General features: G+C 42.8%; 3 protein-coding genes across 9 annotated transcripts; 1 reads left to right on the forward strand and 2 right to left on the reverse strand.

Moving 5' to 3' along the window:
• Positions 1-21: 21 nt before the first annotated feature.
• LOC109640820 (uncharacterized) lies at positions 22-3,881 on the reverse strand. The gene is made up of 5 exons (XM_069526760.1): positions 3,658-3,881; positions 2,711-3,037; positions 2,259-2,576; positions 1,040-1,184; positions 22-961 (listed from the first exon to the last, which is right to left on the reverse strand). Exons 1-5 carry the CDS (start codon positions 3,725-3,727, stop codon positions 802-804), a joined length of 1,020 nt encoding a protein of 339 aa, XP_069382861.1. The 5' UTR covers positions 3,728-3,881; the 3' UTR covers positions 22-801.
• A 355-nt stretch (positions 3,882-4,236) lies between these two features.
• On the forward strand, positions 4,237-14,948 carry ptpn22 (protein tyrosine phosphatase non-receptor type 22). Of its 7 annotated transcripts, none has more exons than XM_069526750.1 (26): positions 4,237-4,953; positions 6,395-6,503; positions 6,586-6,662; positions 6,798-6,893; positions 7,026-7,064; positions 7,196-7,267; positions 7,432-7,491; positions 7,685-7,827; positions 9,554-9,620; positions 9,724-9,801; positions 9,942-10,028; positions 10,538-11,057; positions 11,143-11,229; positions 11,314-11,391; positions 11,500-11,565; positions 11,931-12,067; positions 12,146-12,173; positions 12,376-12,480; positions 12,584-12,640; positions 12,712-12,839; positions 12,937-12,964; positions 13,568-13,630; positions 13,872-13,975; positions 14,060-14,090; positions 14,179-14,253; positions 14,335-14,948. In XM_069526750.1, exons 1-26 carry the CDS (start codon positions 4,852-4,854, stop codon positions 14,397-14,399), a joined length of 2,502 nt encoding a protein of 833 aa, XP_069382851.1. In that variant the 5' UTR covers positions 4,237-4,851; the 3' UTR covers positions 14,400-14,948. The 7 variants fall into 7 exon arrangements, with proteins under 7 accessions (XP_069382851.1, XP_069382852.1, XP_069382847.1 ...); XM_069526751.1 differs by having other exon boundaries at positions 14,338-14,948; XM_069526746.1 differs by having other exon boundaries at positions 13,872-14,090.
• A 102-nt stretch (positions 14,949-15,050) lies between these two features.
• On the reverse strand, positions 15,051-21,340 carry LOC109644348 (lysine-specific demethylase 9). The gene is made up of 7 exons (XM_020109705.2): positions 20,563-21,340; positions 19,255-19,910; positions 18,356-18,493; positions 17,842-17,984; positions 17,561-17,728; positions 17,366-17,474; positions 15,051-17,255 (listed from the first exon to the last, which is right to left on the reverse strand). The coding sequence occupies exons 1-7, from the start codon at positions 21,323-21,325 to the stop codon at positions 16,713-16,715; spliced, it is 2,520 nt and encodes an 839-aa protein (XP_019965264.2). The 5' UTR covers positions 21,326-21,340; the 3' UTR covers positions 15,051-16,712.
• Between the last annotated feature and the right edge of the window lie 734 nt (positions 21,341-22,074).

Raw genomic sequence — 22,074 nt, forward strand, 5'->3', positions numbered from 1 at the left:
AATGAATGAAAGGACAGTCTATGAGGTATATTAAGTAGATTTTATATCACACTACAGCATAAAACACAATCTGAAAACCCTGTGTATAAAAAGAGGACTATAGTTCTCTAAACCTTCAACTTCCTTTACGTTTGTGCTAACGTCTGCCTGATGTGGTGATCTGTTGGTCATTTATTTTTAATATCAATCTGAGAAAACTGTGAAAAATGACTCATATTCAGCAGTAATCACAAATCACTCTTTTTTTTATCTCAATTTCCTCATTAATAGTTTCATTGGCAGTAGTATTTTTTTGCATGAATAATCGTATTAATCATTCATTATAAATAACTTGAAATAAACACAATATAAATATAGTACAACATATAAATATATGCAAAATTATAACCCACATGATAACGCCAGTGCTTTAATTACTGGTGCCCCATATGAAAAGTCTATTCTAGGAATGGCAGAGACAATGTAAATTGTTTTGAAGTTTCAATACTGTCTGTACGACTACGTTTGTTTATTTCTCCTATACGAATCCTTTTTCATTTTCGTGTTTTTGGCCTCTGTCACTTGGACTCAAAGATTAATTGATAACTTTCAGTGGTCAAAGGTCATTTGAATGTGGCACAAACAGTATTTAGAAATATGTACACGGAAATAAAAAATAACTAGGATGTCACTTATCGCCTCCTGAAAACACATTTGTATTCACCGGATCAGGATTTGTATTTGGTTCTGCACCAAAGACAAACGTCAAATTTCCAATCTGACTTCCAAACACCTACTTCTGAATAATGCAGGTCACTGAACCTAGTGCGGAACTTGCTTGAAATGAACCGCTCTCTTCCTCTTGGGACGTTTTCTGTGTCTTGTTTTGGTACATTTAAAGACTATGCACAGAAATATCAGTAAGAACACCAAAGAAGACCAACGCAGCAACGTCATCCAGAGTGCTGCACATATCTGTACCCTGAAAACAAAAAGAAGATTTTGATTAGTGTGAATAATAGAATTAAGGTGGTTAAAGTAAACTGTACTGTAGTCTGACCTTTTTAAAAGCTGATCAAGACAAGTGTGATTCATTTGTAAAACACGGTTTCCTGTGTCATTGTGGATTTTTCCATTGGTGGTCAGAGGTGGAGTTTTGGCAACGGTGGTGCACATCCGGTCTGCGCAGTCATAGATGGGTTGGCCTGATGATTAACAAGAAAGACACTGAAACGTCACTCTCTGATTAGCTTGTGAAATATTGATTTTATACCAACCTTGAAACAGATCACACCCTGTGAGTACACGCTACAAAGCATATAAAGTATTATAAATGTCATAACATGAAGTTCCTGTGTGGAGAGTTTTTTAAGTTTTTTTTTTTTCAGGAATCAAAACATAAAACTGAAGGCGTGGTCTTTTTTTTTGGGAAAAATTTGAAGGGTGCAGTGAGAAGTCCTGTAGTGGAATGTAGGTCATAGTACTATTTGCTCCAGTGTATTTTCTGATATCACCACTAGAGGTCATTAAAGTCAAACTCTGACACGGATGAATTCAAATCGATTGTATTAACAATGTATAACATATATATATATATATATATATCATTTAACAGTATTCACAATGATAATGTTTATAAATGATAATTCCAATTAATCCATTCACCTGATTGGAAGTTCTTTAGCTCAACTAATGGTTTAGGTGAGACTATTAGACTATTCCCTTTTTTGACAGCTTTTTTTGAAGCAAGGAGACAAGTAAGGATGCAAGGAGACAGGAAGCACCTGTCCTGACATTGAAGTCGAAAGAAAAAGTAACTTAAGGTAGGTTTTAGTTTACCAGGAAATGCAAAGACGTCACATTTCGAAACCCTGTATATGCCAGAATTTCCAAAGAATAAACAGACTTGTAGCGGTGTAACTTGCCCTTTATCTCATAACATATATTCAGCTGCTACACCCGACAACGGAAAGTATAAATGTAGGTTGTGTTGTTCAGCTTTGACCCATAAAACTGTGCAATAAACAAACAGCTGAGGAAATCAGCTGTGAGACTTTATCTTGAGCAGTATCATAATCATACCTGTGAAATCGTAATGTCTGTTAGTATCTGCTGTGTAACGATAATAAATCAGAGTCTCAGCAGATGCTCTGATAAAACAACTTATTTGTTATGATGTCCTGTAAATGTTTGATTATTCCCTGTAGACATCAGAGGAAGCGTTGCTGATTATTACCTTTATATTTCTCAGGAGAACACAACATCTCATCTGTTCTTACCTGGCATGGTGACAACATAGATACAGCTTCTGTTTGCAGGCCTCAGGACCTGCACAGAGAGGAGCTCACTCTCCTGACTGCTCACGTCATTGGCGGCCACGCAGTAATAATCGCTGCCCTGTCCCACGGAGCCGCAGTTAAGATACAGTTCTGATGACGGGTGAGGGAGTGAGTCCTCGAGGTGAGTGCGTCGATGCCAGGTGTAACGAACACCAGAGCCCTGTGCACATTCACAGTGCACAGTCACCGGCTCCCCCCAACACGTGGGCCCGTCCACCAGAGATGTCAAGGGCCAGAGTCTGGGTTTGGACACCGGAACTGGCACAAAGAAGAAAGCGCTTTATTTGAATCTATTCGACTTGACGGCGAAGAGGAGAAGTTTGAAAACACGCTTTAGATTTTGATAATGTTGTGATTGTAGTGAACATTTAAAGGGTTTCTGCTTTTCTTACCTTCAGTGACGACCAATTTAACTGAAGTCATGATGTCGGCGTATATTTTATCAATCCCAACCCAGTACGCTCCAGCGTCATCAAACTGCAGACCTGTGACCTTCACAATCAACCCTCTTCTTCCTCCATCTATGATGTGGGATCTGCTTCTGGTTTGAACGACCTTTTCTGAATGCGCTAAAATCGTGCACGTTTTACTGGAGGCCCCTCGACACCAGTACTTCTTACTGTACAGGAATGAGTTTGTGTCGTACTTGCAGAAAAGAAGGAATTCGCCTCCAATATGTGCGGTGATTTCTTTTTTATCACACTGCAGCTGAAGGCTTGCTGAAAAGACAAGAGGATGATCAGACTCAGACTGTGACGCATCTCATTTACATTTAAAAAAAGCTGCCATGGAAATCAGACGATGGTTCAATAATCAACTTTTTATATCATGTGAACTGATTTAATTTCAACAAAAACATGCACAGATGGTTGATGGTCATGAGTGAAGTGTTTCAAGTCTAAATTAAAGAATGTGTCAAGGAGAAGAAAAATAATAAATATAATTTTCACACATTAGGAAGAAAACCATGTATTTATATTTATAATTATTTTAACAACATCTAAAATAATTGTGCTCACATTGAAACAAACAATTATTTGATAAAGTACACCTTTGTTCAAACGAAGAAAAACTGAAGAACATCAATAACACTTATTTATTTAAATCTCCCGGTTATGAATTAAGTTCACATTATTGATCAAATTATTCAACCTTAAAAAATCCTACTCATAATGACACCATATCTAATTTATCCATTATCTTTTCTTTCTTTTTTTTAAATTATTTTATTTGTGAAAACATTTTCTTAAGGGAAATCACATCTTTAGCTTTTATATCTAAAATACTACATTTAAAAAAAAAAAAAGATTGTCAATAGAAGTTATCATAAATCACTCACCATGGAAAAGCAAAATGAGACACAATGTCTTCATGTTGTTGGTGAAGGTGAGAGTAGGAAAGTTTTGCATCAACACCCGAGTAGTGGACTGTGGTTGAAGCTCGTGCTGTACTGGTGTTTCAGCTTCCTGTGAGGTGGAGGCTGGTGCACACGCTGAACACACACACTACATTACCTGCTTTCAAATAAGGTCACATTTATCTCACGTTGAGCAATTTGCACAAGCTCCTCGATATATAGTGAGATTTGAAGAAACCTTTCACTTTGACTTCGGACGTCACTTTAATTTGTTTTTACACATTTCACACCCTTACGACACGAACTCACTTAAACTGTGGTGTCATCTGCAATATTAGACTTTCTTTTCTACAGTTGTGTTTTTTGACAACAGTAAATTGAACCACTCATGTCACCACTAGATGTCACCATATTATATTATTATTATTATTATTATTATTATTGGTATTTTAACCTTTGTATCTTTATGCACAGCTATGTAGGATACGCATATACAGCATATTCACGTTTTATTATTTTCATTTATTTTATTCATTTTATCGCTCTTTCAGCCTGAAGTTAAAATTATAAACCAAACTGCCCCAAATTTACGATAGAATAATCTTGTAGAGTTTTGTCAGAGCTTATCTGACTGGAAATCTGGAACTGGTTTATCAAAACAAATGCTTTTTGTGAAAACACAGCTGACAGAAATGAAGAGAACTGGATTTTCCAGTTTTCTTAACCACTCCCTCTGCCTCTGCCTCCATCCCCGACCACATCCCTCCTCCGCTCGACTTTTACAGCTGGAACAGCTGTTCACGCCTGTTTGTAAGCGTGTGGCCTCCTCTGTTTGTGGGTGTTTCCCTCCCATTCCCTCTGTGACACTGCAGTGCAATCAAACACCCCGGTGACTCTAGGACCCAGTGACAGACACCAAAGGGGGTGTGGCAATTTTTTTTAAATATGACCACAGAACCTGTTAGTTTACTCTTGCTTCCTCAGACAGTTTGAATAGTTCCTTCACAATAGTTCCTTGATGTGAGCGTTGCACCAAAGAGGTGCTCTGTGCAGCAGCAGGAGCACACGGCCCTGAACCCAAGCCTTAACGACCTCACTGTACTCCATGACTTGTGGACGAGGACCTCTGTGACCTGTCATGAGAGGTGTCATATCCCCGGCAGTGAACAGCCAGCCATGGAGCAGCAGGCCCGGGTACTGAGGACTTTCCTGGCCCAGCTGGAGAGACAGGAGGCTGAGGATGAGGACGCACTGAATGGATTTGCTGGGGAGTTCGCTGTGAGTCGAGACTTATGTTCCTTTAGTTGAAATCCAGCTGCGAGTAGTATGGTGGATGAAGCCTCAAAGTTTGTTCTTGCTGAACTGAGTGGAAGCACAGTGTGAGTGAATGTTCCACATTTTTGTTTTGGGGAAGTAACACGCTGCTGTTGCATTAACAGCTCCAGCACCATACTTGTTCTTCCTCTTTGCACTGATGCTCGTTGTTAAAGGCACATGACCATTAAGACCTGCAGGCTAAATGCACTGAAAGACCTGAAGGCTAACAAAGACTATTTACATAGACTGTGATTTGTTCACTTATCTCTTCATTCACACACACAAAATAAATATGCATCAGACGTCTCGAGCCTGACATCAACATCTGTGGGCTGCTGCCATGGTGATGGGTGACATGCCAGCGCCTGAGGACACCTCAGGCTGCTGTCATGCTGCTCGCACCCCGGCCACTCCAGCAGAAGAGCTCTCTTGCATCATTTCCTTGAAGAACAAAAAGCACTTTGTGGTTTCAGCAGTGCAGATGGTCCGCGAGGCCTAAAAGAGACTGCCTACGACTGCATGCAATCGCCTGTGAACAAAAAGCCCAGTGTCCCTCAACAAAATCACATAAGCATGGACGTGCCATGAGTTTCAGCATCAAACCCACATGGAAATCCTCGGTTTATGAGTCAGTTTCTCGTGAAATGATTCACAGATTCTGGTCTTCAAGCGGTGAATCACATACAGAGAAATCATGTGTGACCGCTGAGCAATTGGTCACACAATTTCCTTCCATTAGTAAGAAAAGCTTTATTTATTTATGAAGCACTTTAAAACAAAGCGATAGATACAAACTACTTCATAACATAATGAAGTATAAAAAACAGAAACACAGCAGTTGAAGAAAGTGAGAGAACATAAGAGAGTTTGAGACTTTTTTTAGTTTTATTGTATTGAACTGGTTAATCTAACAGTGAACAATAAACTATTCCAAAGTTGAGGAGCGGAAACTATTAATGTCACGTTAACTGAACTCTCACAACATCCAAGGAACCGTTACTAATCTGAGAGACTTTCTATTTCTACACGGACACAAAATATTTCAAAAATAGACTCAAGGGCTTCACCGTGAAGATCCTGATGAATAATAACCAGATATTTACATAAATTCCACTATTGAGACAGGCCGACACCGGAGAAATCGAGACAAGAAGAGCTGAGCGGTTTCCTGAGGTCGTTGTGTTTGACATTGGTTAGAAAAAATGAAAAGCTATATTAAAACATCTCATTGAAATTCCCAACGGTAGAATATAAATAGTGAATCAAACAGGGCCGAGAACCGATCCTTGGGGGACTCCATAACCCAAATCGTTACCAAGTCGTCTAACGTTAACTGGCTCCCAGGAATTCTGAGTGATTCTCTGTGAATGTAGTTGGATTTAATGTCCTTCATGTCTTTCAGAGATTGAAAAGTCAGTCAACCAAGTATCGCACCAACAAGACCTTCCCCACCAAGGCAGCAGACAAGCAGGAGAACATCAAGAAGAACCGATACAAGGACATTGTCCCCTGTAAGCTTTTGTCATCATGATATTGGTTTTTTAAAACATTTTTCTCCTTCTTCTGTGACATTTCCTGTTTCTCTCCTTTTAGTCGACCACAGCAGAGTAAAGCTCATTTTCACCACAACTAAAAATGACACGGACTACATCAACGCCAATTTCATCAAGGTAAATGAATCGTGTCACTGTGAAGAGAATCCTTTTTATTCATACACAAACTCTGTGTGTTATTTTTATACGTTCTCTACGTTGATGTGACTGATATAGTTTGTATGGTCTCTGACGATATGTTTTCTTGTACAGGGGGTGTCGGGGGAGAGGGCGTACATTGCTACCCAGGGTCCTCTGCCCCACACGGTGCTGGACTTCTTGCGGATGCTTTGGGAGTACAACATAAAGGTAGAGCACGACTCAGCTGTCATCTGTTTTTACTACGACTCCATAAAGTGACCTTTTTTAAACTCCTGCTCCTCAGTTAAAGATTTCTGTATTCTGTGAGATTACATCTCTTATCGTCCTGTGTGACTACAGGTCGTGGTGATGGCCTGTCGAGAATTTGAAATGGGGAAGGTAATGTGATTATGCTGCTTATTCTCTTTTTTCTCATTATGCTGTTTTTTTTTTTTGCATATAGTTTCGATGTGGACCACACCTCACACTATGTGAAAATGTAAAATCACTTTTTCTTTTTGGGGTTGTAGAAAAAGTGCGAGTGCTACTGGCCACGGAAAAACGAGCAGCCATTTGTTTGTGAGCCATTCAAAGTTCACTGTGTGAGTATTTCTGTTCTCACTGTTGCTCTATTCCACTCTGAAATTATAATTTCACTTTATCTGAGTCATATAACATCTACTCTTATTTTCTTTAAAGTTTTACTTTTACTGCTTTTATTAAGAACAGAAGACGTTCACATTATCTGCTGTTTTTTTTTTTACAGGACTCTGAGGAAAATAAAGGAGATTATCTAACAAGGACATTAAGGGTGACTTTCCACAATGTAAGTGTTGTTTATATCCATAATTGGGACGCTTACATTTACTGAGAAATGCAGATTATCACCTGACGTGTTGATGTATCTGTGAGACAGGATCTGTATGTGTTGTGAATGATCAGCTTTAATAATGACATATATAAAAGTATTAAAAGATAAAATGTGTGACCATGGGATTATCTACAATCTTTTTTTCCAGAGTAGTCGAACTTTGAAACAGCTGCACTACATGAACTGGCCAGATCACGGCGTGCCCGACACCATCCACCCCATTCTGGACATGTTGCATGAGATGCGTTCCTACCAGGCCCACGATGACGTCCCCATCTGCATCCACTGCAGGTCAGACGCACGTCCTCACAGCATTTATAGGTGTCCTTTGTGCAGCGCAACACAGTGCAAATGAAGAACTCACGCACAAATGGAAAAAACAAGTGTGAAGTGTTTCTCACTGAAACGCTTTGTGAGTTTTAAGAAATGTGTTTGTGAGATCATTGCCTTTATTGGTGCTTTGCTGTGTTCCCTTGCAAACAAACCAACACCAGTTATTGATTTTGCATCAGCAATTGTGATGGAAGACTTGGACGGACAGACTTACTCTTCTGAGAATTTGTTTCCGCTTTATTACTTTCACCAAGGGAGGTTCTATCTTCACCCCTGTCCGTTTGTTTATGAGCAAGATTACACAAACACAACTAAACGTATCTCCACAGAACTTGGTGTGAGGACGTGGAGTCAGGGAAGAACCCATAAACACTTGTTGCAGATCTAGGAATTTATTTTCACTTTCTTTAGCTGCGTTTTCCCAGCGAATAATTGAAAAAATCAGGCGCATTTAGGAAACTGATCTACGACCGTGTGCAATATTTCTGCAGCTTGATTGAATTCAAGGGACCTTGGCTGAGGAATAAGCTCCAGTTGCATTTTAATTTCTATTTAAACACGTTAAAACACTTTTTTTCAGCTGCATCCTTGAAAGACACGAAACCAACACAGTTTTTTATTGCTATTGTTCAACAGTGGTCACAATGAAGAACCTCACTTGGTTTGATGGACTAGTCGCTGTGGGAATGTGTCCTCACACCACTGCGGGCAGCGTCTATGTCCCCTGCGTTAGGCCTTAGAGTTGCAGACACTTCCTGTCTTTGAAACAGGAAGCATGTGTCGGCGGTTAGCCAACGACCCACAGCGTTTTATACTATACATGTGGGCGATTCCCCTCAGTCTACTTACGTTATACCCCCATTTACACTCAAACATTAAACATCACACACTTACATCAACTCACATCAACACACAGAACAGAAAACCTGTCTTCGTTAGTCTGGTGGGGTCTAAGGAATATTTCTCTTTATGCACCTGAGCAAAAGGTGCCAATAGATGTTTTTTAGGTTTTTAGGAGACAGAATTTGTTCAATGGCCCATTGATTATTGATTAATTAATCGGTATATTGGATTTAACATTTAATTTAACAGATGTTTTTTTCTTTTGGGTTTAAGAATTACTAAATGAAACGAAGATGAACTAAGCAGCTAAATAAAAATGTGAATCAAAAGCACAGCTCACCGTAAAATGCCCCACTTCTCTCTGAGGATGGTGAGTCAGTCACATCACGTCTGAGAGAGTTCGCTCAGAGAAAAATGTTCCTGATTTTTGTTCCTTTACATTTACAAAACTCTTCAGTGTTACATTTACATCACCAAGAATATAGTTGAATCGAAACCTGTCACAGTTTCATGTAGAGTGTTCAGCTGTAAAAATCAGGAACTGACCTTTAACGCAGAGTATCTAATGTGTGTGTGTGTGGTGAAGGTGATGCAGTATGAACATGAATAAATTAATTCCTCAGAATTAAAGGAGAACAAAACGAGACAAAACATAAATAAGAAAAATAACATAAAAGAAAACACATCTCCACCAAGGCCCAACATTGAATTCAGTCACGCTGCACCAAATTTCACATGTTCATACATATCAGTTCCTTATTACGTTTAATCAAGATGTCGTCTTTAACTTGTGTTGAACTAATAATAATTTGAGACTGACTTCCTGCCGCTGTGATTGTAGCGCCGGCTGCGGCAGAACAGGAGCCCTGTGTGCAATCGATTACACTTGGAACCTCCTGAAGAAACAGGTGATATGTTCCCTCCACTTTCTGCTGCACGTTATCAATCTAACAGTGAAGCATCTCAGCTGCATCGTTCTCTCTGTGTGTGTGTGTGTGTGTGTGTTTCCAGATGATAACTGCAGATTTCAACATCTACGACTTAGTTCAGGACATGAGGACCCAGAGGCCCTCGGTGGTTCAAACAAAGGTAGTTTTATTTTTAACATCAAGCGCAACCACATTTCAAGCAATTCTTAATGTCAGCTCAAGCTTCCTTCTCTCAACAAGCTTTTGATGATTCATGCTTCAGCACCGTGCAAACTCACAGAGCAGGTTTTTTCTGTTCAGGAACAGTATGATCTGGTGTACAGAACCATCAAGTTGCTGTTTCAGGGATACCTGCAGGCCGTGGATGCACAGAAATGCAGAAATGAGGTGAGCAACCACAAAAACACACGCCGTTGCAAATCAGCTGGAGGAGCAATAAAAACATTCACTGCATGTGTGAATACATGAATGAACGGATTCAAAACGGAACAATGAAGGTTTTGTCTGTGAAACTGGAAGCTAAACACTCAGAGATAGTGATTTTATTTACATACAGTCTTAGAAACCGTATTCTCTCTCCGTCTGGTTCGCCTTCAGGCCGCCACGCTCGTATCGTACGCCCCATTCTTGCCATTTAGTGCACAGCGTGGGGAATTCCTGTCGTTGACGTGCTCCGTGTCATTCAGGCTTTCAAAAACCTTGTCAACAACACATCGATCAATTTTCTCCAAGACCACACGTCACTTCTTGTGCCTTCAGCAAACCAACAAAATGCTTCATAGGTGTAATTCATGTCCACAGAAAAGTGCTGTTGATGGTAAACATGGGGTGCAGGGACATATGTGCTTCATTTCAAGCGCTGTTGTGATTCACATTCGACCTTTTAAACTGTCCAGGTGACGATGGTATCATGTGCTATGACGCCTGACTCTGAAAACAAGCTTTCGGACCAGGAGCTGGTTTTGCTGCCTCAGCTGCAGAACCCGCAGAATGAGGAGAGGGACGTTTCACCACAGCACCACCCACCCTCGCTCTCCACTCCAGAAAATCTCATTGCCTCGACATCTGAGGACGAGCAACAGTGGAACCGAATCCGGGCCTCTCCTGACGCGGGGGTCACCAGCCAGGACCTGCAGGAGGGACCCGGGACCTCTCCCAAACAGGTGCACACGAGCCAGAGCGCCCCCGCAGCAGAGGAGAGGGATAACCTGCCGTCACTGAACCTTCCACCTTTACCAGACATCGCCATTTGCCTGATGGTGGAGGACCCGTACTTTGACACCCCCATGAGCTCGCCTTCATCCGAGGAGGTTCCCATGGACTCTGCTGGAGACGCCCGACCGTGGATAGTCAGCCCCGCCTTCACACCCTCGTCTGCTCCAGAACACCCTCCAGAACATATCACGCCCGTGTCAGGTAAATGGTCGATGCACGTGTGAATATCACAGACAACAGAGCAGCAGAATTCAGTTTGGCAGGTATATTGTGCTCTCTGATGTAGATACTGAAGAACCTCACAAGGATGAGGAGGCACCTCCACCGTTACCTGAACGAACCCCTGAATCCTACGAGCTGGCTGTGGACGCGGGTCGGTGAAACGTCTAATTATCTAAGCTGACTTCACCTTTCAACAAATCGAAACTTGAGCGTATAATGATTTTGTTTTTTTCAGAGCCCTCGGATCCCTGTGAAAGCGCATCGCTCGTCATCCCTCACAATGCTGCTGCTGAGGCTGTCAGGGAGTGGCGAGGTGAGGACATCTCATGAATCTCATGTTGTTGATAGCGAACACACGCTGAGGCTTTTTCTCCTAGTTCTTATCCAAAATGGGCGATGATTGTTGTTTCCATATTTCCAGGCAGGTCGCCCTCACCTGTGCCGCCACTTCCAGAGAGAACGCCAGAATCATTTGAGCTAAATCAAGGTGACCTGATAACAATATTAAACAATAAATACCGCCTGACCTTTAACCACTGAAATCCGATCCGCTGATCTGTGACTGACAGCTGGTCAAAATATAAAGAAACTCCCAGACTGGAGATATATTTGGTGAGGCCATCGTGACCTTGACATTTGACCTTTGACTTCTAAATTCTAATCAGGTCATTCTTAGGTCCAAATGACCATATGTCCCAAATCTGAAGAAATTCCCGAAAGGCCTCCTTGTGATATCACATTGTGACGGACGGACTCGGACTCACATCACCTCCTGCGACTGAGATATTTGTGCGTTGCATGTTGTACTTAAATGTGTAATGATGAAATATATCATCCTCGCTCGCCATTCAGCTCCCGTTGAGCAGAACTCAGACGACTCAGCAGCCGTGAACCTGACACGAATAGGAACGTCTTCAGAATGGTGCGGTGACTCAAAATCTGCCTCGAGCGCGACTACGCACGAGACGAAACCTTGGCTGAGGAGTAAAGTAAGAATCTAGTCTCTTGAGTCTTGAATCATAAACTGAAAAAGTTCTGTGAGAGTAATATTCTTCTCTCTCTTGTAGAGTCTGAGAGCAAAAATGACTTTCTCAGGTAATTTCTTTTATTATAACACAATTCTCAGGATTCGTTGGTGAACGAAAATATATGATGATGATGAATTTAGATTTAATGTTCTTTCATTCGTGGCTCGATTACTTTGAATAAACTCATACTCACAAATATTCAAATTATCCAACAGTTAATTTACAATTACTACGTGTGTAATGATATTATATCATTATTTGTATTTTAGTCCCAGCAGCACGTTTCAGTCTTGTACCAAACACAACATCAGACCTTCATCCCGTCTCTCCGCCTCTGGTCCAGAGACCAATGACTCCTCCGCTGCTTTCTCACAGTACGAAGGAATTAATTTCATTTGAACAGAACGATCACAAAAACAAAAACGCCAGCTGATAAATTCAAAGTTGCTGTTGACTTGATTTCATCTCATTGTGCAGATGAAGACAGACGGACGGACAGAACCCCAGAGTCCTTCATCCTCAACACAGACGCCGGTGAGTGCATCATCATCTTCCTCACAACTCCACTTTTCACTATTTCAATTGACTCTGGTCTTCTCCAACAGCTCAGGAGCAACCTGCCCTGCAGCCCTCAGGACAAGCACCTCGCTCTCACAGGGTGGGGGTGTCGGCCGAGTGGGACGGCAGCTCTCAGCCCAAGAAATTCCTCGATGTGGTCATGAGCAGAAGCAAGGTAACGACCATCGAATGGGCCTCCGGAAAAACAACATTACTGTCTTATCTTCTGCTCTTGTTCGGACATAAAAGTTTCTTCTCCCCCCCCCCCCCAGAGTGTTCGAGCTAAAAGTTCAAAACAAGGTACGTTGGACCTGGAAGTTGAAGAACAGCAACATTCAGTGTTTCTCATTAAAAGACCAAATTAACAGCATCTCATAAAAACCTTCTAACGAGCCAATATGTTTCAACTACTGACAGAAACTTTAGACATATAAACAAACAATCTTATGCAGACAAACACACAACCTGCTTGGCTGAGTAAATAAAATAGAAAAGAGTAAATAAAATAGAAAAGAGTAAATAAAAGGATATCACGCATATGAAATCATAAAAACAAAACGTAGTGAAAGATGACAGAATAAAACAGCAGTGGGACGGTTTGTGGCTTCAAGCCCATGTTTGTTGAAATGAAGAAGAAGATGGAAGACGTGGGTCAATCAGACTTGTCTTTGTGCTATTTAGCAGGTTTACATAAAATCTACTCGATGGATTAACACTTTAACTTGGTGGAGTGATCCGGAATGTGTCAGGAAAGAATCCATTACATTTTTCAATTTCCTTTAACAAGATTTCTTGACGTTTTTGTTGATTTCTCAGAGATAGAAAATAAAAAAATCAAGTTTGTTAAGATATCACTGAGTGTGGAGTGATTGGATGTAGTTTATCAGTGTGTTTCTGCCGCAGAGCCCCTTTCTGCAGTTTGGCGGCTCGCTCCACCTCCTGTGGTCGTCACGGCAGCAGGAAGTGGTGAGTTGCCTCAGCACATTAAAAGACCCTGCACATTAGCACACCTACCTCATGTGCGTATTAATAGACATGTGAACGTTCAGCCACAGACATCACTGACAACCTGTTAACACAAGTTCTTCCTCTTCAACCCTCGATGTGACACACACACACAAAACGTTGAGCTGGAAATGATCAACCATCAAGGCAAATTAAAAAGCAGCAAATCATTTCAGTTTCCATCTGGTTCTCTGTTCATCAGCACAAACGGAACAGCCTGATTTGAACCACAGGCCCTCGCTGAATGCCGAGGCCTCAGGAAACCAGTCAGACAAAGGCAACGAGAAGGGGCTGTCGAGAACAAGGGTGACACGAGAGACAGAGACAAATATAAGTGATAGTTTCAAAGTGGCGCCATCAGCTAAATCTGTTTTTGTTTCGTTTGTCCAGAGTCTTAGGTTTTTTAGACACAAACAAAAAAGTAAGTAAAGCCAATTTAAAATAAAGCTCAATAAACACACTTCTAATGTAAAAAGTGACTCTAACATGTCTAAAAACTACATCACCAGATAAAAATGCACCTCCACCACCTCCTAACGAGCCGGGGGCTGCACCTCCGACCTCATTTTTAGCGTTTAAATTTGGTACGTCCACTTCACTTTTTTTAACATTTGGTCTGTTTCAACACAGACTCGGTTTTTTTATGACTCCATCTTCTCCTTCAGCAGGATTTGGAAACCGTTTCGGAAAACCAAAAGGCCCGAGGAGTCACCCTGAGTCTTGGTTCTGAGGCAGCCACCGCTCTCTGAGCATCAGCGCTGGTGCTGTTTGGGGACTCGAGACATTTGGACGTTCCGCAGACACGAGAGGCACCAAAGGCCTCGTCTCTGTCCTCGTCTCGAGCAGCCGAGAACAAACAGGAAGTGCCTTGCCACCTGCCTTCAGCCTTTTGTACTGCACGTGAACTGAAGTTGATTTTTATGCTTGACCAAGGCCTCGTTGGACAATATGTCTCTCTATAGAATAATGTTCCGTTTAACTTGATAAATATATTTACTTAGCTATATATATATATATATATATATTTGGTTGTGTATGTGTGTGTTTGTGATTTTGACATGATATAAGAAAACGGGTTGAACAGGACACGACGTGAACCTCATGTGCTTTTCTGGATTCTTTTAAATGATTTTAAAAGCACATTCTTCTTAAAGAATCATCAACATGTGAATTAAACGATTTTTGTGAATGTGATGCATATTGAATATGCATTTAATGTAACGGTCTTAAATAAACGGGTTACACACAAAAGTATTTATTAAAAAATATAGAAAGTCAAGGCATTCTCATTGGGGTTTTTTTTCCTACTTTAGTCTGGATCACATTGGGACCATTAACCCAGGAAAAGACGTCCGAGGACAAACATCAACAACGGCAATCATCACAACAAGTGACAGAATTTGAACTGTCAATTTATTTCTACATCGATTCAGTGAGTCGAGACCCTATGACACCCGACACACGCAGATAACCCCTCCGCCTCCAGACGGGGATCTAATGTGTTCAAGGCAAAATATGATGCAGTGATTCTTTGCACCAGCAGACGTAGAAATCAAAAAGCATCAGTAAAATAAAATCAATTAAAACATGATGGCTGCCTCTTCTGCATCCTGCTCACCAACAGATAAACCTGACAGTTTTAAACCAGGCTAAAACCCTACACACAGAACAAGGCACTAACTCGGTGGCGGGATCACATCCTCACTTCCTTTACAGCACAGATTTTACACAATAAAAGCCTTGCTCGGAGCTCATACCTCCGCCAAGGCCCATCGGAAATATGTAAATGTTAAAGAAAGAGCAAAACTAATTCCTAGATCTGCCTCCTGATTTGATCCACGCCGAAATTTTAGTGGTCCTTTCTCTAAATTTCCTGGAAATCTTATTTTGTAGTTGTAGTAATTTTGGGGTGAAAAGCAACACTCCCCTTAAATTCAGTCAAGCTGCACTAAATGAATCTGGGAAGTTTTTTGTCACCAAGATCAAGCAGACGAACAAATAAATGAGCAAACTAACCGACAGAGGTGATTCGTGGGAGTTCGTTCTGTATAAAAAGTTCCTTTAATAAAAACACGATCCTACAACTGCGCCTTCATCGACCTGCAGTGACGTCACCAGTTCAACAACTAAAAACATGTGAATAGATTTTAATCAAATGAAGAATGAGTGCACGGACAGGATTCACATATTCTCAGCGATTAACTACATAACGTGATATTTACAAAACAAAGTCCGAAGACGTACATCCACACGATTATTCATAATAGCGGATAGATTCACAGGAGCTCCTGTAATTAGATCATCTTCTTCTTCAGTCTTCATCACCGGTTATAAAACCTGTGTTTGTGTGTTAAGTTCAATCTTAAGAAAATAAATAAAATATCAAAAACAGTATCAACAGTAAGAAAAAGGGCACAATAGAAAATTTAAATAAAAGAATCACGTGCAGTAAGTGCAACTTATAAAGTGGATGAGAGCGTAATTAGATCATTGTGTGTCGCTTAGTTTCAAAATAAAGTGTGAAGAAAATGTCTCTTCCTCAATTTCTAAGATAAGTATTTCAAAATAAAAGAGTTGGGTTAATTTCTCCATCTGTCCAGGCTGTGGCCAATCCACTCATTCCGACGTGTGGCAGGATTTGATTGGTGGTAAAGGTCTGGATTCACGATTAAGTCTCTTTTGGCTAAAGTTAGTCCAACTCACAAGTATTTTATACAATCAGATCACCTGTGACTTCAAATGCCTCAGTGAAATAAATCTGCCAGGAAATGATAAAATAAAAATTTCTCTCTTTACATGATGCAAACCTTTTCACTGAGACAGCAGAGAGTTCCAGTCCAGGTGAAGACGGTAAGAAAGAGTATTATTGTCGGAAAACAAACCGGGGACATTTTCACCCACGTTTAAAGATTTTAAAAAATACGTGAAGAATAAATCAGATCGAAATGTTTCCTGATTGACGTTCAGTTGTCAGTTTTAGTCTAAAAGTTCTTCACCCTTGCTCCTCTGACAGTGGAGAGAGGTTTGTATTGGAGGAGAAAGATCATTGAGGGAACTGAGTAGTGTGGCCCAAAGATTTTGGAAGTGTCGGCTCTTTTGACGGCGTGCAGCCAGGGTGGACTGGCGCCAGGGAAAAGTGAAGATCCTGGTAACTTGGGGGCGAGCGCGCGGACTTGGTGGGTTGCGGCGGTGCCGGCTGAGGCTCCCGCGGAGGTGTCGCTGGCCTCTGGAACTCCGGTTCTTCGGCCTTGGCCACTCCGCCTCGGATGTTGTCACCCTGCGGTCGCGCACACGGGGTGACGGTGCCGTCCGGACTGGCAGGGGAGGAAAACGAGACCCGGCCTGTGGTGGGGCTGATATCGCTGCGCTGCTGCAGCGGCTCCTCCTCCTTGACCTTGTCCTCCGAGTGGTACTGTTTGAGACGGATGTGCCAAGCCAGGCTACAGACCGCAGACACCGTCTTGAACTGGTGGATGACGTTCCTTGGGATGAAGTAAATGTCGTCGTCACACAGCTGCACACGGACGTACCGGATGCCTTCCCTCCTCAGCTGGTTGAGCTTGGCGTCGTCCACCCACTGGACACACTGCACAAAGACGCACAGTTTAAATTAAAGCGGTACATGCCACCTGTAGTGTGGCGGTTACAAAAACCAAAGGATGCACCACAACACGCCGCTTTTACGGAAGTTCTCACCTGAGACACTGGGGGCTCGTACAGATCGAGCTGCAGCCTCTGGACGACTTCGTTGAAGTCTCCCGCCTGGAAACACACGACATCCTTGGTTATCCGAGGTCGGTTGTTCCTGCAAGAGATCAAGCGAACAGAGTGACGTCTCCTGCCTCACACACCACGATGTAACGATGATGACGGCTCATCATCAACACTCACCATTCACCGAAGTGCACAGCCTTCAGCACCCCAACAGCTGCAGTGCTCTGCCAGTCGAAGCTCTGACCTACGTGGTCGGCGTGGGCCTTCGTCCGGTCCTCGAACAGAACCTCTCTGGGTTCGCTGGCCCTCGGCAGATAGTGCAGATTTTTGATCTCATTCATTGACCTGGACAACAAAACAGAAACGAGGGGGCAGGACGATAAGAAGCTTTATATTCGTTCTACGAGAAATTATCATCTGATGTTACGGATACGGAAGTCGTGTTTTGGGGTTTGTACCGGCGTCGTTTGAAAGGAGACTTGGGCATGTCAGCGGTGGGAACCATTTGTTCCCCCGGTCGCACCCACATGATCGGCCCATCGTCACTCTGAGAGCGACAGTCCAGCTTCAGGCTGGAGAGGCTTCCCCAGGGGAGGGTCATCTGTGCACGTTCAAACACACATATTTCATATTTCACAGAGCTCTTCCACCATTTTTAAAAAAAACAACTCAAATGTATGTTGGTGTGAGTTCAAACTAGAATATCAGTAGGAGTGTAAAATGTATTTTAGTGGTTCGACTGATAAAGAACAAATTAAAAGCCACAATATAATCATAAAACACAACTTGTGATTCAGTTAATGCAAATAGATGTTGCCCCCTGGTGGCTGAGATGTGTGGTCCTTTATTTAGTCTGCAATGGCATGGTTCGGATTCATCACGCCTGAAGTTACAAAGAACTGTTGTGTGACCTTGATGGAGTCTTTTCCCCAGGAACAGCTCTTAAAATACACGAGTTCGTTTCCCACTGACCTTGAGAAAAGGTGATTCCTCCAACATGTCAAGGAACTCTGGGAAATAGTCTCCGACCTCCTCATCCACAGCTCCGACCAAACTGATCTGCCTCATGGGTCCAGCCCGATATGTTCCGGAACAGTAAGTCCGGTTCACCTAGAGCAGGAGAAACAGCTCGTGTCTTTCAGTGTGTCCCAGTTCCATAGTAAATACTCATCATACACTCAACCCAGTCCACTTTAACTTTTTACAGTTAAAATACACAGAAATAAGGAAGATCAGTTTTTTTTAACTTATATATACTGACTACTTTTGAATATACATATACACAACATACTTATTCTGTTGTCCAACTGTCCAGCAGCCTCTCATACAAAGCCCAGGTTATATGTAGAAAAATAGAGAACTAGCTGTGAATTGTAACGTCTCCGTTCAGGGACTTAATGTCCCAGACAGAGAGGATTCTTCTCTTAGGGACACAACATGATTTAGGTGCTCGTGCTTCAGGTTGAAGTATCCGATAAGATTCTTCTTTCACCTTCGAACTTCCATCACAAGCAGGAATACACAAAAAAAACTACTTAACATTTTCAACCATTATACCAGTTTAGGTTTTAGATGACTAATATTTACGAGTTTGTTCAGTTTGGTGCAGCTTGATTGAATTTAATGAGACTGTCTCGGTGGAGGTTTGTGCTCTACTGAGTAATATTCTAGTTAAACTCTGTGATGGTGCGGCCTTGTTCCGTTCTGTGAACATTTATTGTCAAATATTGACGATATTTTGTGACTTGGAGTAGATTTCAAATGATTACTTAATTGATTAATTAGCACTGCTCCTATAGTACTACTCTGGGATCTTTGAACATGGATTAGTTGAGCGACGTGTCAAGAGTCAGGTGGAAACTCTCACATACCTGAGAGTGAAAGTTGGCAATAGTTGTGGTCTCAATGTCTTTCTTGCCCAATATCTCCATCTTGACGTGCGTGTTGGGGAAGTTGAAAGCAAAGTAGTCCAGGAAGTCGGGCAGGTAGGCGGCCGCCCTGTGCACCACCGCCAGGGCATAGGAGGCTGCACCTCTCGGCTTCTCAGCGAAGGCCAACTCCAGGAACTCCTGGGCGAAGCTCTCCATCTCAGCCGGACTGAGGCAGGCCAGCTCATCGGCGTAGGCGTGCAGGACGGACCCCCCGCCGTTGGCTTGCCTTTCCTCGTGCATGAGGCGTCCATACCAGGTGCCTGTCTGCAGGGAGGAGCTGCGGATGTAGTGATCCTGGTGGGACAGGAAGGGGACGTGACCCAGTTTGAGAGCATGGAGGTAGGGTTGGTGGTTGGCTATAGTGTCTCTGCTCGGCTGGCGATTGCTCTCGCGCTTCACCGTGCCAGGCCGAGACGTTTCAGGGCGGATCGTCAGACTGAGATCTGCTCCCACGGTCTGAACCGCTTTGTGGTGCATGTGTCGGACCTTCTTGGCACGGTGCTCATCCTCATGCTTCTCCTTCTTCTTCTTCCTCTTCTTCAGGAGATACTCCTCCAGCGTCAGGGACTCGATGTTCTCGTTGTGAGGCCGCGGCTCTGCAGGGACAGAGAGGGGGAAAAGTCAAGTGAAGCAGGGGTGCGTGCAGAGAGAGGAGGGGGATCCTCCTCCTCCTCCTGAACACTGCGTCTGAATATTCAATACCTTTAGGCGTTATGTATTAAATTTGAAACGGTAGTTCATGATGCACACACGTTCTCTTGTTATCATACAGGAGGAGACACCGGACTGACCCAGTGTCACCTTAACACCACTGAAACTGATCTTCTCTCTTAAATAACTAAATATCTGTTTACTTCTTAATAACAGCACAACTCCGCAGGAAGTGGAAATAAAAACTAAATTAATAACACAAGTTACATGTATGTATTTAGCTCATATATATATTGTATTTATAATTATATAAATTAGGACCAAACCACACCTGACCTCTTGACCTCTTACTGACTTTAGAAAATACTCGTGTGTACTATACATATTCCAAATAGGACATTTTTTCAGAACCTATGCACAAAATGTGTATATTATATAATATATATGTAAACTTATCTATATTCTGCATATTCTCTCACTTTTGAAATTCTTTATTCTATTCTGATTTATACTTGCACACGTTCTCACTTCTACTTCATTCTGACAATCTGTTGCTGTAACAATCGATACACCTCCTCTCGGACCTCCACTGCTCACCCTTCTTCTTCTTCTTCTTCAGCTCGCTGTGCTTCACGTTGGCCTCGGTGTTCTCCTTCTTCAGCTGCAGCCTCAGCTCGGTGTCCCGGTGCTTCTCTCTCAGATCCTGCGCCGCTTTGGCCTTGACCACTTTGAGAGGCGTGAACGTGAAGAGCGCAGGAGGCTCCGGGGGTCGCTTCTTCTGCAGCTGCACCGGCGGCACCTTCCGCGGAGGAGGAGGTGGAGGTGGAGGAGTCGGCGGCGGCGGAGTAGGAGGCAGAGCCGGCTGCAGCCTCCTCTTCGCCCCGCTGGTGAGACTGTGGTGGTGGTGGAGGACATGCTTGTCCACGTTGTGAGGTTTGGGATTGTGCAGCAGCTGATGCGGCGGGAGGCTCCGGTGCTCAGCGTGTTGATGCTGGTGGTGATGGTGATGATGATGATGATGATGGAGCTTCACTCTCTTCGCCTCTTCCTCACTCCTCTCCAGTCTGTCCGCTGACAGCTCCCTCTTCCTCTTCCTCCTCTTCCTCTCCTTGATGAACCTCTGCAGACTGTCCCTCACCTTCTCTTCTCCCACTCTCTCTCGCACCTGCTCCACTTCAGCTGCCATCTTTGCACGTACACAACATTTAAAGGTCTCCGGACTCTCGGCGCGCACGTCCCCGGCACACTGTAGTCCGCGAGCCGCGCGCCTGTAGTCCTCCTCGGCGCTTTTGGCCCCGTTGCGCACGCGTGGCGCACGGAGCTCTGGGTCGTGTAGTTTGTTTACACCGCAATGCTGCATGGGAGTTGAAGTCTATTTTGCACCGACTGCGTGCAGCTCGGCACGCACGCACTTCTGCCCCTCTGACGTCATGGCTGGTTTGAGCCACAGCCACGAGAGGCAGTGTGTGTGTGTGTGTGTGTGTGTGTGTGTGTGTGTGTGTGTGTGTGTGTGTGTGTGTGTGTGTGTGTGTGTGTGTGTGTGTGTGTGTGTTACTCATGTTGTGGGGACCTACATCTGGATATACAGTCATATAATAGCGGGGACATTAAAGGGACAAAACAAAAATCAAGTCCCCATAAACATAGAGAGTCTTTTTTTATTTAAGGTTGTTCTAAGGTTAGTTTGAGGCTCAGGTTTAGTTTTAAGCTCAGGTTTAGGTTATTAGGGAAGTAGTGAACTTGGTTGAGGTTTTAGAAAGTCTACAGGAAATAAATGGAAGTCAGTGTGATGTCCTCTGAAGTCACGGAGACATGATTGTGTCCTCAAACTTCATTTCTGAGGTCTTGGTTCAGGTTAAGGGTTAGATGTGAATCGTGTTGAGGTTAAGGTTAGGATTTGGCTGTCGACAATGACGTCATTGTTTATAACAATAATAGCTACGCAAACCTTTATGTGTGTGTGTGTGTGTGTGTGTGTGGCAAAAACACACACACATGTTCAGCACTTTCACAATAAGAGACAAAGAGAAATCAGTTTAAAAGTTTAAAAACTTTCTAATATTGACAATTTAAATTCAAACTGAACCTGCGTATGTATAATAGGCCTCA

The sequence above is a fragment of the Paralichthys olivaceus genome, chromosome 6, assembly GCF_024713975.1.
Source record: "Paralichthys olivaceus isolate ysfri-2021 chromosome 6, ASM2471397v2, whole genome shotgun sequence".
NCBI classification, from domain to species: Eukaryota; Metazoa; Chordata; class Actinopteri; order Pleuronectiformes; family Paralichthyidae; genus Paralichthys; species Paralichthys olivaceus.